General features: G+C 33.6%; 1 protein-coding gene across 1 annotated transcript in view; it reads left to right on the top strand.

The window, feature by feature from the left end:
* Positions 1-18,044, top strand: part of LOC124353596 (THO complex subunit 1) — a 57,051-nt gene extending 39,007 nt beyond the window's left edge. Inside the window, exons 5-14 of the mRNA XM_046803509.1 lie at positions 3,711-3,837; positions 4,480-4,585; positions 7,340-7,581; positions 9,538-9,667; positions 10,439-10,623; positions 11,099-11,248; positions 13,046-13,196; positions 14,237-14,366; positions 16,562-16,701; positions 17,848-18,044. Coding sequence (XP_046659465.1) covers positions 3,711-3,837; positions 4,480-4,585; positions 7,340-7,581; positions 9,538-9,667; positions 10,439-10,623; positions 11,099-11,248; positions 13,046-13,196; positions 14,237-14,366; positions 16,562-16,701; positions 17,848-18,012 — 1,526 coding nt within the window. The 3' untranslated portion in view covers positions 18,013-18,044. The remainder of the gene's footprint in view (positions 1-3,710; positions 3,838-4,479; positions 4,586-7,339; positions 7,582-9,537; positions 9,668-10,438; positions 10,624-11,098; positions 11,249-13,045; positions 13,197-14,236; positions 14,367-16,561; positions 16,702-17,847) is intronic.
* The last annotated feature ends 1,762 nt before the right edge of the window (positions 18,045-19,806 follow it).

Genomic DNA, 19,806 nt, shown 5'->3' with positions numbered 1-19,806 from the left:
CCTGTCTGTGCATTTCATTAACTATTGGGTAAGTCACAGTACTCACCATGTTCAGCATGTATTGATCACAGCAAGTTCACATGTGGTGTATGATCTGTGGCCTCTCTGTGCTTTCATTAACTATTGGTAAAGTCACAGTACTCACCATGTTCAGCATGTATTGATCACAGCAAGTTCACATGTGGTGTCTTATTCTCTGTGCTTTCATTGACTATTGGGTAAGTCACAGTACTCACCATGTTCAGCATGTATTGATCACAGCAGTGTCACATGTGGTGTCTGTCTGTGCTCTGTGCTTTCATTGACTATTCAGTAGGTCACAGTACTCACCATGTTCAGCATGTATTGATCACAGCAGTGTCACATGTGGTGTCTGTCTGTGGCCTTTCTGTGCTATCATTGACTATTCAGTAGGTCACAGTACTCACCATATGTTCAGCATGTATTGATCACAGCAGTGTCACATGTGGTGTCTGTCTGTGGCCTTTCTGTGCTATCATTGACTATTCAGTAGGTCACAGTACTCACCATGTTCAGCATGTATTGATCACAGCAGTGTCACATGTGGTGTCTGTCTGTGGCCTCTCTGTGCTATCATTGACTATTCAGTAGGTCACAGTACTCACCATGTTCAGCATGTATTGATCACAGCAGTGTCACATGTGGTGTCTGTCTGTGGCCTCTCTGTGCTATCATTGACTATTCAGTAGGTCACAGTACTCACCATGTTCAGCATGTATTGATCACAGCAGTGTCACATGTGGTGTCTGTCTGTGGCCTCTCTGTGCTATCATTGAATGTTTGGTAAGTCGCAGTACTCACCATGTTCAGCATGTATTGATCACAGCAGTGTCACATGTGGTATCTGTCTGTGGCCTCTCTGTGCTATCATTGAATGTTTGGTAAGTCGCAGTACTCACCACTTCAGTCACACTACACGTGTTGGTGATGCCAGCTACACATGTGGTGCCTGCATGTCTACACCATCTCTGTGCTATCATCTACTTCAATGAACACTTCAACCATCAACACTGGGATGTATGTCAAAATTTAATCTTTGCAGGAAGGTCTAGTCACTGAATGATTGTAATGGTATTGTTATCTTAAGTTGTTTACAATGTTAATAATTACTGTTACTGTTAAAATAATAAATACAAATTTATAAAATGAAATTTGTGATTTAAGTGAATCAATTTACTTCATAATTGTGCCATACTTTCATACGCACAGTTTATAAAAAAAATAATGTTTTATTTGAACAAGTTGTATTCATACGTGTTATTCAGGAATATAAGTTGTTCTAAAAGTTATGAATCTTGTCTACAGTCTGCTCATTATATCTAAAGATTTGGGTGTTACATTTCAAATTGACGATACTGTGTTGGGTAGGGTAGTACACCACTGCGCATATGAACAGCATCAATTCTCTTGTAAATATGCATTGCAGTATAGATTCCGGTTACATCCAGTAAAAAATTATTGTAAACGTTTTTAAAAACCACTGTTGTACAGTAAATAGTGGTTATTTAATTTAGTAACGCTGAAGCAATATTGTTTGGACATACTGAAATCTTATTATTGTATTTATCATATTTGAAGAAGTAATTTTATCTTAACAACACTTAAGAAACATTGTTAGTACATATAAAAAACTTATTTAGAAAAACTTCGTCACAAAGAATGTCTGGCTCATACATGCTTTGTTGTAATAACAACCATATAAGCCTTATGTAATCCAACAGCTAATTTAATTCAATGACTTCTCTATATTTTGGAGGTTGTATATACAATGTTATAAATGAGTTGTATTGTTCTTGTGTTAGTTTTTAAATGTAAATAATTATGTTGTAAATTTTATATTAAAACTATTGATTGTAAAGCTTCTTGGTAATAAAACCATGAAGCTATAAGTATATTCAAATTGAGCATACATTTTTTTATAGTACGAAAATAGAAAGAAAGTAACTTCCCAAGGCGAAAAGTAGTAGGTTTGAAATTGTAGGAACGTTTGTAGCTCATTCTTCTTATCCAAACAAATTTATCCCAACAAAGCCAGAAGCATGTATCCTCATCTCCCTTTTATGAGAGGAGCAACAATTGAGTAGGCCCAGGGATGATGAGGAAAATTACCCGTGCTTGATGGAATGGTGAACTGATTTGACTTCATAAATATACTAGAGAATGTAATTAGGGAACGTTTATTAGACTAGAAGTATACATTTAGAAAAAAAATATGAGTGTTGTTTAACTTAACAATTACTATTTATTCTATAACAGCTTTTAAAAATGTTCATGTCCTAAATTATTCTGCATCTTAAAAACCTGGACATTTGAACTCATTTGTATTAACATGTGTGAATTGCAATGTGACTATGTTGCATATGTATGTGGCAGGGGAAGTCAGACATACGAGGCATGTCCAAAAAGTAAGTGTACAGCAGCTCCCACAGCTGGAGGGATTTTTTGACATGTTGGCTACACTGCTCTGTAGCCTGATTTCTCCCCTCCGCAATGAGAACGGTTCGAGGTCAGTACGTTGAGAACTGTCGATTCAACAATACGTTTTGTGAAAAATGTCAATCTAATTTCCTGCCAAGTGCGAAATACACTGTGTCATCCGTTATCTCGTTTGGAAAGAAAAAACTCTGGTTGAGGTAGAAAATACATATGATGATAAAGTTATGAATCATATAAGCATGTTCAAGTGGTGTTGCGAGTTTAAAAATGAATGTATGTTTGTGCATGATGATCAGAGAATTGAAAAAGTGCTTCGTAACAATCGCAGATTGACTGTGGATGAACTTTCTGTGATTTTCCACAAAAAAATGTATGGACATTTCTAGCATTTTTATGTTAGATAACGTATTATCGAATTGACAGTTCTCAATGTATGATCTAATTTTCCGCCAAGTGTGAAATACACGGTGTCGTCCGTTATCTCGTTTGGGAAGAAAAAATCTCTGGTTGAGGTGTATAATGAGCTAGAAACTACATATGATGATAAAGCTATGAGTCATATGAGCGTGTGTGGTGCTGCGAGTTTAAAAATGGTCGTACGTCTGTGCATGATGATCAGAGGAGTGAAAGAACTGGAAAGAATTGAAAAAGTTCTTTGTAACAATCGCAGATTGACTGTGGATGAACATTCTGTGACTTTCCACGAATCTCCAGATCTCTGCTGTACAAAACCATCACAGAAACCCTTGGATATCAGAAACTGTCCACGAGGTCCTAAAACAGCTGACAGACCAACGCAAGTTGAATTGAGTGGAAGCCTGGCAAGAGGTATTGAGACACTACAAACTCTATGGACATACATTTTTCCACTCCATGTTTTGGAATTATGCTATTTTATCTTACTATGAACCACAACTGGAGTTTTTCCCTAACAAAGATTCGAGATAAGGATAGCGCTGCGTATTTCACACAAGACGGGAGATTAGATAATGTATTGTGAAATTAACAGTTCCAACATACTGACCTCGAACCGGTCTCATTGTGGAGGAGAGGAACCAGGCTACAGGACAGTGTAGCCAACATGTTGAAAAATAACCCCTCTGGCCGTGAGATCCTCTGTACACTAAATTCATTTTATGGAAATGCCTTGTTACATACAACTAAATTCATTGTGTATGATGTCCCTGTAACTGGGACTTAGAAGTAATTCCTAGGAAAACAAGAATAACAAAGCTAGTTATTGTTTGCTCCAGGCTTGAATATTGTGAGTGAGTTCAACATAGACAACATAACCGAGTTCAGCAATGACGAAGCAGTGGATACTACAAAGGAGGCTGTGGAGAAAATGGATGAATCTATGGACGAAGGAAATGCAGACAAGTATGAATTAGCATTGTAAAACCTTAACGTTCTTAAATTTGTATTTAAATAAAATGTAGAAATCAATCGCACACGACTTCTTCATATCATTTCGTTATATAAATATGTAATAAATATAGATGTCTTTTATTGTGTGTTTCTCAGACTTATTTCAAGTTCACAGTAATAACTCATTATCTAAAATTGTTATATACCTAATATTAAATTAAAATTATGTATTAGTTATTGTTATAATCCAAAAAGGTAGATTTAGGTTTATTCTTAAATTTAAAACCAGAAAGATTCTTTTGGGTTTCAAGGAGATCATTATATAGGATGTGACTGAAATAAGAGAAGCTTGTTTTACCGGAATATTTACATTTTCTTATTGTTAAATGCTAAAATATGAAAACACCAGAAGAAAATGTAACTTTTCAAATGTATTATTTAAATAATCTGTAACAAATTTTCTAGTAATTTTTTATATTTTTTTGTTTAACAGTGACATCTTTGTGTTTAAAAACTGTGGTAATATTTCATTTACATTTAGTGATTGTTTTTCTGAGGTATTACTAGTAAGTAAGCTAATCTTTTTGTTATAATTTCTTAAGCAATAGATTTTAAATAACAAGTTGTTTACTTATTTTAATTTTTTTCTTTCAGGATTAGAATTGACTACAGTCTCTACTCCAAGTTTTGGGCTTTGCAGAACTTTTTCCGCAATCCCCTCCTGGTGTACAATAAAGTTCAGTGGAAAATCTTTACCAACGTGAGTATATTGTTACAAAATTATGTAAAATTAAGCCTTAAGGGGAGCCATGCATGACCATGATTGCCATGTTGTTTCATCTCAGAAATATCATACCAACAGTTACAGTAGAGTCTCGATAATCTGAGGTAATTGGGGCTGGTGGTACCTCGAATTTTAAGAAATTCGGATTACACAGAATAACAGGAAAAAAACGTTTTCAACGTATTTTTATATGATATTTAATTTATACAGTAATCTATACACAGTAAAATACATAATTCCTGATTCAGTTACCTGGTATACGTATGTGGTTTACCTGAAAAAAGTCTAAAGTAATTTGCTTTAAATTTAACGATCTTTTTATGCCGTGATGGCCCGCCATCGTTTGATGAGCATTGTATCAACTGGGGTTGCTTCCGATTATTGTTCTATGTAGGTAAGCAGAAGAAAACTGTTCAATTTTGTTTTGGTTTCTGTGCCAATCACTTACTGTTGTCTCATCTACACTATAGTCAGCTGCTATTTTCTTCAGTGATTCTCCTTGATCAGTCCTCTTCAAAACTGAGTTTTTCTTTTATAGAAACTTTCTCCTTGCTTTTCTACTGATTTGCACTAAATTAGCTAAAAATTCACAAAAATTACATAAAAAGTAATCCACACGCTTAGCGACAACACACACACACATGGAAAGACACACACACTACTCAACTGAATTGAACGCCTGACAATCATAAAACAATAGCGAACGAACCCGAACCGGTTACAGTGGCAGGAAGAGTGACACTGATCTATTTTTCATAACGTGTGAATCATCCAAGCAGACAGGTGCCCTTGTCCACTGACCTTCACATCTTAAAAAATCTACGTATAAAGCACTAAATGACTTACAACTGACTTGTATACAGCATGCCATAAAAAAATTTCAGACATTCCACTTCAGGATTGAACCAGACTACTTTACTGATTTAAATAAACAATCTACAATGTCTTTTTAGTTATTCTAAGGTCCCTCGGAATCTCGGATTACCGGGGCTTGAATTATTGAGACTACTGTATATGATTTTGCACAGATATTTTATGAATATTGCTAACTAGAATCATGCAATATATTATTAGTATTAATATTGTTAGTAATAAAAGATTATTGATTTTGTTATACAAAAGCACATGTTTTTAAAGTATGAAATATTTTGTATTTTCATAAAATCAAATATATTGTAATAAGATTGCTTGAATTTAACTCAAGAATAAATAGGCAGTATGTAAAACTTGTAGCTTGTTGTAGCCTTGAAGTTTTTACAAAAATGTACCTAAACTCAAAATAACTACTGTCTGTGCACTAAAATCCCTATGGTAAGTAATCCTTTAAGGCACTATCTTCTTCTTTTTTTTTGGTGTTTTTCTTCACTGTCCTCTTTTTGTTTTCTTCTTGTACCTTCTCCGTTTGCACTTTTTATTCTATTTCCATCAATTTCAGTCAGCCCACAAAACTTTCCTGATGTTATTGCCTTTCCACTCATGTACACAATACATTGCAACATTCATTGATCCAAATTATTGCATCTGTTACTTAAAGTTACTTTTGAGTGTTAACCTTACAAATTTAGTTTTAGGTAGCCTTTACCAGATAACACTGTCAACATTTTTATTTGGATTATATGTTTCTTCATGCAAATTTCAATGAGTTAGTCTTTGATACATATTTTATACCTTCCATTTCCAAGTCTGGTAGAGAGTTTTTATTTTTATGTATGAAAATAAACTCATAAGACAAAAAAAGATTGTAGAATATTCTCAACAACAGGAATTGACGTTTTACTGGTGATTGTAGCACTGAAAAACTTGCATGACATCTATTAATATTTTTTACATATGTTTTCTTAAAAAGAATAAAAGGGGTACATCTTTTTAAACAAAAATTGTAAAACTAAATTTTTTAGCTTTGCCGCTCATTGCTTTTCCTCAAATAAATTTTAGTAATTTTTATAGATTTTTATAAATGAATAAATTATAAAATATATGATGGATTATGACTGGAAAAAGTAAATATTGTTATTATCTCCCGTTTTTACACTGCCGCTTTCCAAACACTACTTCTCGATTCATACACCACATAATATTGCTAATTTTAAATTGTGAAATGCGGTACTGGAAAATATTTTCAGTAATACCAGTATTTACAACTTTCAATGCTAATGCTTTCACTCTATAAACAGACCCAAATAAAGTATTTCTGTTAAATCTTGTTTATTTTGAAAGGTATCTTGACTTTAGTGACAAAAAATCACAGGGAGGTAAATCTAGTTGATCAGGATAGACTAACGAAGATAGGGATATTGCGCATGCTTTGCCAAAGGTCTCTTGATAGAGAAAGCATTGTGTACCAAGTCATTGCTGTGGTGAAAAATCCATAAACGATTTCCTGTTGTCAATGGTTTGTCTGCTAAACCCTGAGTTATTGATGTCTCAATGTCTATTTTTAAATGTAAATCACTAAAAATCTGGTGTACATTAAAAATGTATACCTCCAGATATTGGAATATGAAAGGAGTTTGTGTTGCAAGTTTTTGAAAGGATTTCACATTTATCCATTGTTCTGCATGGCGATTTTTTGACACGTAAAATCACGAATCACTCCAGTTGCTGCTGATGACTCAGTGATGGTCTACTTGATAGAAAAGGATAGATGGATAACATGACAGCCCCCCACTCTCAGTATTGTGTGTCATGTATTGTGTCTGCTGGTCTACTGTATGTTTATATTTTGAACAGCATACAGATAGTGTAACCTCAGCATTCAAGAGCTGGAAGTTGGAAGGGGTCCAGAACAAGAAGCTGGTGACAGCCGAGCAGATGGTGACAGAGACCATGGACAGAGAACACTACTTCGCCAAGTTCTTAACCAATCAGAAACTGCTGGAACTGCAACTGAGCGACATCAACTTCCGTCGCTACGTCCTCGTCCAGTTCCTGATCCTCTTCCAGTACTTGAATGCCACTGTCAAGTTCAAGAAGTGAGTCCATTGTTCGATACGTCTATTAAAATAGTCCTTAGATTTTTCACAAGATGATGCATGGTAATTGGTACATTTTTAAACATCAGTAACAGAAATTTTACCTCATTCATTCAAATTGTTTTCAAATTCAAATTCTTTATTGTCACAGTTTACATAATATACATTTTTAATCCAGCACAGCTGGAAGAACAGGTTACATGGTCAAGGTATAAAATAAAACTTAATATTACTATCAGTTATGAAACATCGTCAAAGTCAAAAGTTTCATTAATTAAGTATAATGTCATACAATTAAATATGTAACATGTTATTATAATTGTATAAATTTATGTATTTATATTCATTATGTTATTAAATTATTGTATCACATAGATACTGTTCAATAGAGTAAAATTTCTTTTCTTTTAACATATCTGAAACTTTCATTTTAAATTCATTTTCTTTTTGAATTGATTTAAATCTAGTGGGAAACTTGTGTGGTTTTTTATTACATAATTATATATTTTTATATTTAGTTAATTGCATATTTTTTTCCAAAATACTTACTGTGGTGAACGCTCAAACAAAGAAAGTCTCTGAATTGGAAAGTGCAACATCTCTATTTTTGTATAGTAATTATAGTGATTTGGGTGTAACAATAAACAGCAAAAACGTGGAGGATATAGAGATACAAAGCAAGTTAGCTAATGCAAATAGGTGTCTTGGGGCATGTACAAAACTCTTTACGTCAAGATTGTTGTCACAATGCTCCAAAATAAGAATTTATAAAACAATCATTCAACCAGTCCTAATGTATGGAAGTGAAACATGGACATTAACGAAGAAAAATGAGGGGCGGTTGATTGTTTTTGAGAATAAAGTTCTCCGAAAAATATTTGGACCAATATGTGATGAAGGGGTGTGGCGAATAAGAAAAAATAGAGAATTACGCAGTGTATACCAAGATCCTGATATTGTGGCTTTGGTGAAGGCAAAGAGAATTAGCTGGCTAGGACATGTACATCGGAGACAGGAGGGCACAAGGTTAAAAGAGGTCTACCAGGCGGTACCGGCAGGAAGGCGCCCTTTGGGTAGGCCAAAGATAAGATGGTGCGATCAAGTGGTCGAAGATGTGACCCGGTGTGGAGGGTCTGTGGATCTGGCGGAAGACAGGGTGGCGTGGAAGAGGCTCATAGACGAGGCAAAGAATCGACTGAGATTTGTTACGCCCCGGCAGTAAGTAAGTAAGTAATTATAGTGATTTGCTAAAAAGAGCTCGAAATTCTGCCTTACAAACAATAAGCATCTCAGCACATAAACCGATGGACAGGTTAACAGATTTAAGTCTTTAAATATTCCTTTGCATGAAGTTCTTCTTTTGGAAAATGTCATAATCCTTAAATATTTTTTTTGATTTTGAAAATGTTTTCAAGCCTGTTAGAACTTCCCCAAACTTCTATGCCATATTGTATGACTGAAGCAAATATAGCGTAATAAATCATCAGTTTTGTATTTAAGTCAACAACATTTCTTAAGATTGACATCTGGAAACAAGCAGAGTTAAGCTTTCTTCCCAAAATTTGAAAATATTCAGTCCATTTTAGATTTGAGTCTATGTGGGTTCCTGAAAAAATTGCTGATTTCAAACCTTCAATGCGTTGACTCTCTAACTTAATGTTAAATTCTAGATTGCTACTAAACCTATTTCATGTTTAGTAGCAACTTTTCTAATGAATGATTGATGTATACCGATAGCTATCTCATCGTAAGTCATTGTTTTAGGTCTTAGACTGCGTGGGCAATTTTTACTAACTTTGGACCACTCCAAAGCAGTGGACTGTAGGTAATTTGTATTTTTATTGGCTTAGCTTTAGCAAAGTCTATCACTGGAGAGGCAGGAAAAATTTCATGTAGAACAAATTACTGTTAGAACAGTATAGACAATTATTGATCCTTTGTGCTTTTTTTACACAGTGAAAACCAGGAGTTAAGACCGAACGAATCCGAATGGGTGAAAGATACCACGGATCAGGTGTACAGTCTGCTCAGAGAGACCCCACCTGATGGTGAGACCTTTGCCAAGACTGTACAACATGTTTTGAAGGTAAAATTCCCTTATATATTTTTATTTTACTTTAAATTTAATAATCAGTGTTTTATGTTAATGATTCAATTCTATAAGTGGCAACAGAAATGGCATTCATACAGTGTGCTGCAATCCAGCTCTGTACGAATGCAGCATACAGTAATTGAAATATTTAATACAGCAAAATTTGATTATGTAATCTTGCATTATCCACATATTCTTTTACAAATTTCGATCATCACAGTTGTTATTTGTCAAGTACGGAATGTCTGATTTGATTGAGTAGTTTTAGAATATTTTTAATAGTAATAAATGTGATGGGGAAGCGCATTATTAGATGACATGCGTCTGGACAAATAAATTTTGTTAAACAACACTGGAATGCTACAAAGAAAAGAAATCATCCTTCTACAATGTGGTGTCCATAGAGGACAATGTAACGCTTGATCTCATTTGAAGTACGAAAGTAATAGACAACGGTTTTCTCCTACATAGTAGGAATTGGAAGTGCTCTCCAAAATATCTTAACCATCAGTACTTTGCCTATGGCGGAAACATTATTATGGCCAAAATTGTACATGGTTTTTAATGGTTACAATGATGTCAACAAAGCAAAGAGAACTCACAAAAACTATAGTTGTCGTCAGCTTTAATCAAAGCATGATCAGATGGCCAGAATTCTAAGAAAGCTGTTTAGTATGCCTAAAGAGTGGGAGAAGATTTAAATAAATGTTGTATTGTGTTTTTATTTCATGCCTAATATAATTCTTATTTTATTAAAAATAACAGAGAGAAGAATCCTGGAACAACTGGAAAAATGAGGGTTGTCCCGAACTGCATAAGCCGGCGACCCCAGCAGAAGAGGCAACCGAAGATGACAAACGGCAGAATTCCAAAATCCCAAAACGACCAAAGAAGCGTATTGGCACGATAATCAAGGAGGCTCAAGCTCAGAAAAAGTTCATGATGGGAAAGTGAGTTTATTTTTATAACTTTAAATTATGAATAGTATTTAACTGTTTTATTTTTATATATGCAAGTACATTACATGCATACACTTTTTATGATTCAATGTTTATTAAAATTAAATTCGGCTATTGCCATTTATACAAATTTAATGTATGTATATATATATATATATATATATATATATATATATATCTAATGTAAAAATGTATATATGTGTGAATATAAATTTATCTTGGATATTTATCTTCAGAGTGGTTACTTTAAATAACAAATATCAATTAATTGTCGTATATAATATAATATTATAATATATATATACACACATGACAATTCATTGATTTTGTTCATCATGATATATGATTTTTGTGTTAATATGAATTTTAAAAAGTTTTAAACAGTTCAAGCAGTCTTACGTTTTTAAGATAAGAAATAGAAAGTATCCAACATCTAGAAAGTGATGCAATGTTGCCAATTTTACAGTCCGGAGTTGACCAGACTGTGGAACTACATGCCCGATAACCTGGAGGCCTGCCGGGCACCGGAGCGGAACTTCCTCATGTCTCTAGAGGATTATTTCAAGGATGCCATCGAACAGCTGGATCCTGCAGCCATGGTCGAGGATCAGTACAAGTGAGAACATGTTCAGATTACAGACCAAGAGATTATATTGAGACCTTTTACAGATAGGAGAATGTTTCATGTGTTTAACATGAATTTGTGTTTGTAATTGTGTCTAGAGTCTGTCACAACGAAGTTCAAATTGACAATTTCGTGTTGAAAACTGCACAAATTAAGTTTTTTTTTGTGGAATTATGTTAATATGTCTTTTAGTTAAAAAAATAAGTACCTTTTATTTTATATGTATTGTTCAATGTGTTTACATATAAATTTCACCAGACACCTCACCTCAAAATTGGTTCCTATAGGTAATATTTGATAAATTTATTAAGTAAGTAAAAAAAAAAAAAAAATAGTTTCAGCATTTACAACCTAACCAAGTTAATGTTACTAGCCAGTGGTGTAACTTGAACACCTTTGGTGGGATGATTCTGATTGGAGAGCACACCATACTGGTGTTGGTGGGGGGAGGGGTATTAAGAGGAAGTGTGAAATTAATCTACATTTGAATAAATTAGATCAGGTTAAATCAAATTTAAACATTTAACTACTGTATTTCAAACCAATTGGATGGCTATTCTATGAATATGCTTTAATTTTGGTGCTTTTTGGTGTGGTGGGGGGGAATTCTAATTTTCTCATACTCTTCCTCGTTAGTTATACTACTGTTACGAACAGTATTTTCAGAGATTGGAACGTTCAGGGGACCAAATGCTGAAAAACGTGAGCTATGTGTCCTCCAAGGACGTAGCCAGCAAGGAAATCCAAAGGGGCCTGGACCCCCCCTCCAAATTTTCAATTGTTAGTAAATTATTATTATTGAAATAATTCAGTATTACTGACATGTACTATTAAAAGATCATTCTCAACATAGATACAGGTCAAGAACTGTTTAAGAAACAAAATAGGGCTGTAATTTCTGTTCACTCTGGCAAAATATCAGTTGTCTTACCCCTCCCAAATTTTTCCTTGTTACGTTCGTAGTGTCCTCTGTTCGTCGTTTAGCAACTACTGTTTACCTCATGTTTTTCCCACTACAATGCGCTCGGATGCTTTCAGTTACCTTTGTTATTGTAATGTTTTCACAGTATTAGCCTATAAATAACATCAGCTGGAATGGTATCAACTAATATGATCTTCACTTTCACATTCAGTTTTGTTTGTAATAAATGGTGGTCGGTTGCGTTTGTTGTATACAATGGGTGATAACCTGTGTTCTTCAGAACTTGACAGATTGTTATTAGAAAGTTGCATTGGGAGAATATGGTAACAACAGTGATTTGTTTGACTATGAATAAGTTTGAGTTTGTTTGCGAATATTAGTGTACAATCCCAAGCTGTGCAAAGCCTTTGACAAGCAAGTTGCATCTTATTTTAGATTTATTTCATTATTTTAGTTCAGTATTTATCTAAATAAATAAATGCACATAGTATTACATAAAAATATATAATGCGTTAAAATAGTGTGTTTAAAATTACCGCAAGTAGACCCCGTATGCGCCCCGGCGGGTAGCCGACTGCCTACCACTGTAAACATCTCCAGCCGCTGAGTTTCATGAGCTAAGGTTTTTCCCATGAGCAATGGGTTAAGTAGTTAAAGAAAGACATGGAGATAAAAGGAGAGGACTGGCTATTGACGCTGGAATCATGGACCAAATATGAGAAGGTGGAACTGATTTGGATGGAAGTATTAGCTAAGTAGATCAGTGATACTGGGCACTTCACAAATGTGATACAATGATTTTGTAAGGAGGAAAAATGAATTCAGAGCTAGAATTGTTTTTATTACAATTTAAAATGATGTCACAGGGTTGTGAACGATGGCAACTTCGGGTGGCGTGCCCTGAGGCTCCTGGCACTTCAGTCTTCACACTTCTTCACCCACAGCAACAACCCCATCAACAAGTTGCCGGAATATCTGGAGGCCATGATCAAGAAAATTGCTAAAGAACGACCCATTGTAAGTTCATTTGTCAACTGTTTATCCTTTTACTGTAATTTAGATGTTTTATGTACTGTAAATGCCAAGGGTGAAGTGCCTTACAAATCGTCTTCATAAGATTGTTATGTATGACCATGGATTACAACACATTCTGTTGTTTTCTTCCCTATACATTGTTGCGTTTTTTTTATTTCAACAACATGTACATTGCATACATTTAAAAAAACTAAAAAGTATCTTTTTTTTTGTTTAGTTGGGTTAACCAAAACTACCAGGTTACCGGTGTACACTTGTGTACTACCTAGAAAAGGATTGAGCTTACATACTGTTTTAGAGCCAGTGGTATAGTTCTATTCATAGTACATAAATTAAATTTTTGTTATTTAAAGTTTGTTATTGATGATGGAAGGTTTGAAAGGATAACAGGATTTCGGACATTTGCCGTCGTTATAGGTTATACAAAATTTAACACTTTTTGACATTTTCTGTATTTTTTGCATCCGTGTTTTTGTTGTTGAGAGATAATTTTTTGTTGATCTGTGTTTTTTAAGTTTAGAGATTTTCTTTTTCTTATCCAAATCTGAAATCTTTTTTCCATCTATTTTTGGATGCTCTAAAGGATGTTAAAGTTCACTGTCAATTAAATTTGCGAGGAGTTTTGTTTTAACTTCAATACTAGTTTGGAGGATTTTTATCCCGGTGGTGATGAGCAATTCTTTATTTAAGTAAGATTTAGATGCATATGCAATTATTTTGCTGGTTTTCTTGCTGTAAAAAGGCGCTTAGAGAGAGAAACCCATTAAATTTTCATCCGTACGTTTACTGGTTCCGGGTCCGTACTGAGAATCAATTTTTTGTTTAAAGTTTGTTATTGACGATAGAAGGTTTGAAAGGATAACAGGATTTCGGACATTTGCCATCGTTATAGGTTATAAAAGGTTCCTTTACATAAACCTTACATAAATTAAATTGCAAATTATGTTAGCACGGGTCGGACCGAACGTTCTAATGGCAGTGCTTATAATGACAGCTAATGATTATTTTTTTGGTTTTCCAAGATGCTGCCGAGTGGAGAGAAGCAAGAACCATTAGACGTGGCCGAATCGAACACAGTTCTGGTAAATGAGACAGAAGCAATGGCGGAAGAAGAAGATGAACTCTTGAAATCTGATGAGAAGCGAGATGAAAGTAAGAAGAAAAAATTTGTTCATAAGTTTGGTATTGTAACAGTATTGTAAAATTATTCAGTCCTAAAAGTATTTATAGAGTGAAATTCACAGCAATGCTTTTTTTGATGTAAGGTTATGAAATGTACTAGTGGGATTAAGGATGTTTTTATTCTTCTACAAAGTAATTTTAAAGTTGTAGTGGTCAATATCTCAATAAAACATAAAAAAGTTACAAGATCTAAGTATGTAACAATGCAAATATAACCTCAAAAGAGATTACGTTCTATCTCGATAAAATGATCAGTTAACTGAAATTTCTCTGACATTTATTAATGATTAGCTAAATAAACTCTTGATTCAAAACAAATCAATTTTGAAGTTCTTTAATTGGATGCAAGAAGTTGTACTACTAGTCTAATGTGGGATACAGTTTTTTGAATGAACAGGTGAACTATGCCTTACTATTTTGATTGAAGAAATGGGATGTTGACACTGAAGGATCAATTAAATTCTGATAGAATAGGAGTGAGTCGCATTCATATAGAGAGGTTTCCTATATTTAAATGTGTTATGCCGTAATATAAATTATTAGAATATGTTAGTTTATTATTTCACACAGAGAATAAAGTATACATTTGTGATATGCAGATTCCTACAGTGGACTCGCATGTATTTTAAACAAACCTAACAATGTGTTTCTATTGAATTATTTTATTTTATTACATACTGCGTGACACAAAAAATAGATTATGAAAGTGTAATTTGTGTAATTTTAGCTTAAACGTAGATATTTAGTATCCATTAAACTCCACTATTGTGAATCATAAATACAAAAAGTTTGGTCCGCAGGTTAATTTTGAGCCAGTGTGACCGATTCCAGGTCAAAGTTGGCATTTTGAGGTTAGTCTGTTGTGGGGTTTTTTTCCATGATTTGTATCACATATACATTATGCAACTTTCAGTAACTAATATGCTAATATTCTTTTGTGCCTTTAATCAAGCTATTACTTCAATCAGTTTCAACAATAAAAGAACCTACGACAAAGTATTACACTTCACAACTTTATCCTGTGTTGAGAATAATAAATCTTAATAACTATGAACTACAGGCAGTTGCATGATTTTTAGCTTATCTTGGATATGAATTTTATAGCAATGAATAAAATGTAATAACAACGAATAATTTTTTGACATTCTAATTCTGTTAAGTGAATTACTCTTGTAGGGAATGATAAATAATACAAGCCACTTATTAAAATTAAAAAGAAGAGGTTGGGTTTGGGGAGGGTTATGAAGAGGTAAAATAGATTTTTTGGAAAGTCAAAAGAAGAGGAATATTGTGTAACTTCGGTAATGTTGTTTTCACCCTCACATGGCACAGTATAGTGCTGGTTTGTTCCATGCAACTGTCTCAGGCTGATCATGAACATAAGTTTATTACCTAAAGTAATTGTCACCTCACCATTATGATAGAGTAAAAGGCAGACACACACAGTATAAGAAAGAGGGGAGAGATCAGCTGATCAGCCATTATTTGAATATATTGTCCTGATCAAATCGTAAAGTGTGCCATGGGTCAAGCTACAAGTATTATGACTGTGATGTAGGCCTTTGTTTTACCCTTTGCTTTAGAATGTTCCATATAAAAAACTACTAATACTTGAGATATGGGGATCAAAAACTCAAAATCATTTATCTGTTGTTTATTTAAAAGTTGGTTTTTAATATTTGTTTACAGTCCTTAAGAATGAGAAATTATAACCAAAAAAGGTTTGCAGCAATAATGTGTTCAAGATAAAAATTAATGAAAACATTATATTTATATTAAATAAATAAACTAGTCCCATTAATGTTGGATATAAGTTAACAGCCTTGTCAAAATAATATATTTTTAACCTAATGGTTAGTGGAGATTGGTGTTACTATCTTAATTAAAGGTATTTGGAAAGTAAATAAGAGTCACCCTAAACATACCCTTCAGATGAGTTTCTTACAAAACTCATTAAACTAAAAAATAATAGTAAGAGCTAAATAGTTGTTATAACAATAATGTAAATAATTTAAAATAAATTCCATTTCTTAGCCTTCCTTACACTTTTACTGAGTCAAAATGAATGTAACTATAATTCCCAAGCCAGCAATTTGGCCATAACCTTAAACTTGCTGTTTCATTGACTTTAGAAATAGTAAAAAAATTACACTTTGTGTTGATAGTGGGTTCAGAGGAGCAACCTGAAACTCCGGAAGCAAGCCAGAATGCACCGGGAATTGCAGCGCACATTATGGATGCTGTAGCGAAGAACATAGACGCACAGTGGCGAGAACTGGCCGAGAAAATGGGCTTCACAGACACGGTGAGTACTGCGTGTTAACACTTTCACTGCCGACAACGTTATTTGACGTCGGGCTTCGAATTCTATATACTACCGACGTCTTTTGATGGCACAGACTTTTACAGTAATAACAATGCATTTAAACGTATTTGGACTTCGGCATTGATAGTCATTTGCTATTTCCATGTTTTTATTTCTTACACTATGGATTATGATCTATGAAATATTGTTGGCTGTCATCTGGAATAGCGGACAAAGTGATTTGTTTACGAACTCGTCGTCGCGTCGCTTAGGCCGTTAATTGTTGTTCTTCTAATTTGTCGTCTGCATTGTTATTGTTTTGTTTAGTTTACAACGATTGTTTTGTAAGTAAATACAATAAATCGTGAAAGTATTGAAGACAATCAAGTGCTAGAAGAGTTACTCAAATTTTCATGTTACAGTGAAAGGGATGATTTATTCTGAGAACGATCCTGATTTTACTGCCGATCGACTTCTTGGAGATGCATGTAATTTGTTGACATTTTTTTTATTCAATTAACAAATATAAGCAAAATAGTAATACAAACTTTTGTTGTGCTCTTTGATAACTAAAAAACAATCAGGCAAGGCTGCAAGAAGAGACACTTCCTATCAGTGTAGTGAGTGCAAAATTGCCATTTGCAAAGAACCATGTTTCAAGACTTTCCACTCTATAAAATATTTAAAAATAAGTGGATTTCAATTGTAAATATGTGTAGCTGTAGTGACAGTAATGACAATGCTGAATACAGCAAGTAATAATGAGAGATATATTTTCGTTAGACTAGTACATGGTGATGATTTTTGGTAAACTTTTTGTTTTACAAAAAACATTGTTTTTGAATTTTATAACGAGATTTTCTGTTTGAAAATATTTATGTATGAACCTGTGTGTAGAAAGAGGAAGAACTCTGCTTTAAAAAAAATGTAAGTCCCATGTTTTCTTATAATTGGTAAAAAAATTATATTTATTTAACAATCATTAAAATGGGTGGCAGTGTAAGAAAGTTGTAAAAATTAGGAGGCGGCAGAGAAAGTGTTAAAAAGGCAGGGGTAGACATCACATAATGAATGAATTATGATCTTGAAAACTTTATTGTAATGGTCTTCAAAGACTTTTACTAAATTTTTCTCAATATATTACAGATCCAGTACATTGAGGGATCCCTGCAGAGTGACCTTGAACGTGCGCGGTATGTCGTTCAGTTGTGGGCCGAGGACGATCTCGACAACAGCGCAGAGCAGCTGGCTAAGTCTCTAGAGGCCCACGGGTTTCCCAAGGCTGCCGCTGTCGTCAAACAATCTTTATAATTGCTTCGAGTGAATAAATGTGTTTTCTACTATGTTGTTATAAATTTCAGTTACCCCTGAAAACCGTTGTATAAATATTTCATCACTTTTATTAAATTAGTTTTTTTTAGAATTAGAAATTATGTTTGTTAGTTTTTTTAGAATTAGAAATTATGTTTGTGGCTAATAACGAAGTTGTAGGTGCATATTTGAAGTATTACCTAATAAAAAGTCTTTTTATAATATTAAAAATTTAAACGATCTAAAATATTTCAATTTCAAAATCTGTTATGGAAACAATTTGTTTTGCAAATTTCTTATGATGTCCTAATTGCACTTGTAGTCTGTCATAATTAATTTTCATATAAATTGAGTAAATCATTGCTACAGCCATCTCTTAGTCTGGTATGATCTTCGTATATATTTTATTATTTCTTATACTTTTGTATTGTATAGTAAAAAAAACCACATCAAAGTAGGAATCACAGCAAAACATAAATTACACAATTAATAACAATAACAAGTAGTTATTATTAATAAATTGTTCATTTACCTTTTGATAGTTCCTTACAGTTGCAATATGAAGACGTAGAAGGTACATAATCAATCATTGCAAACCATCATTGCACATGCACGAACATGTACTCACCATGTTGTAGTAATTTGATTTATCTTTGTGAGTGTATTGATTAATTTTATGTTTTCATTTAAATCTACAACTATACGCTAATGCATGTATATCTGATGATGTTACTGTATTGACAAAACATGTAAGTCACAACCTTATAGGTTACAACGGTAAGGAACTGTCAAGGAAAATTTAAATTTATTGGTACTAACCAGTTTTTACCTCATTATAAACCTCAACCGGAGTTTTTCCCTTCCAAACGAGATAATGGATGATGCACACGCACACCAGAAATAAAAATATCAGAAACCATCTAAATGTACAATTTAGATACAAAAAAATTAACATCAATGTTATAAAAACAATCAACAAAATTTGTAACAATTTATGACGCATTTTAGTTTTTGGTTGGCTTTACTCAAATAATATTTTTTCTGCATAAAACAGAACTAATAAACCAAAAGTTATTGTTTAAACATTAAAAATATTGTTTTTTAAAACTAATGTATGGTTCTTCAAATTTGAATGTTAATTTAGCTCCAGTTCACTTTCCTTTTATTGCAGTATCTGAAATATGACATTGTCTCAAAACTCGACTGCTGAAGTCATGTTCATCTGAAGAGATCCAAAGAAAGTCTGCGATGAAGAAGCTCAAAAAGAACCTTTACATTGTTTTGACATCAGAGACACCTTTAAATAGGTGAAGTGGCAGTCTCATTGTCTCATCAGGTGCACAATTGAGTGCTCAATGTTTCTGCCAAAATCTCTAAGCACGGTGGAAGAACTCTATAAATAGGTGTCTCTAACAATGCAAAGGTTCGTTTTGAGCTTCTTTGTCACCAACTTTCTTTGCATCTCTTCAGACTCTTCATGCACTTGCAGTCTTGTCAGAAGTTTCAGAGACAAATATTCATGAACATTTCAAATAATTTTATTGACTTTAGATGTCAACTAAATAAGCGTATTGAGTGTTTTAAATCTCTTTATATTTGAAAGAACTATATTGATTTTGGGCTTCAAAAGGATAAAGGCCAACAAAGTTCTGTTGGCAACATTTTTTCGGGTCCTTATATACTCCATTGTATCAGTTTATTTACCTAATTGGCACGCGTATGAATATTTTATTGTAACCCTTCGTAGCAGCCCAACTACGTGACCGATTTCACCTCGCGCGCCTTGTCCGTAAG

The sequence above is a fragment of the Homalodisca vitripennis genome, chromosome 2, assembly GCF_021130785.1.
Source record: "Homalodisca vitripennis isolate AUS2020 chromosome 2, UT_GWSS_2.1, whole genome shotgun sequence".
Lineage (NCBI taxonomy): Eukaryota > Metazoa > Arthropoda > Insecta > Hemiptera > Cicadellidae > Homalodisca > Homalodisca vitripennis.
Note: the sequence above shows the minus strand (reverse complement) of the source record. Positions and strands in the feature narration are given on the sequence as shown.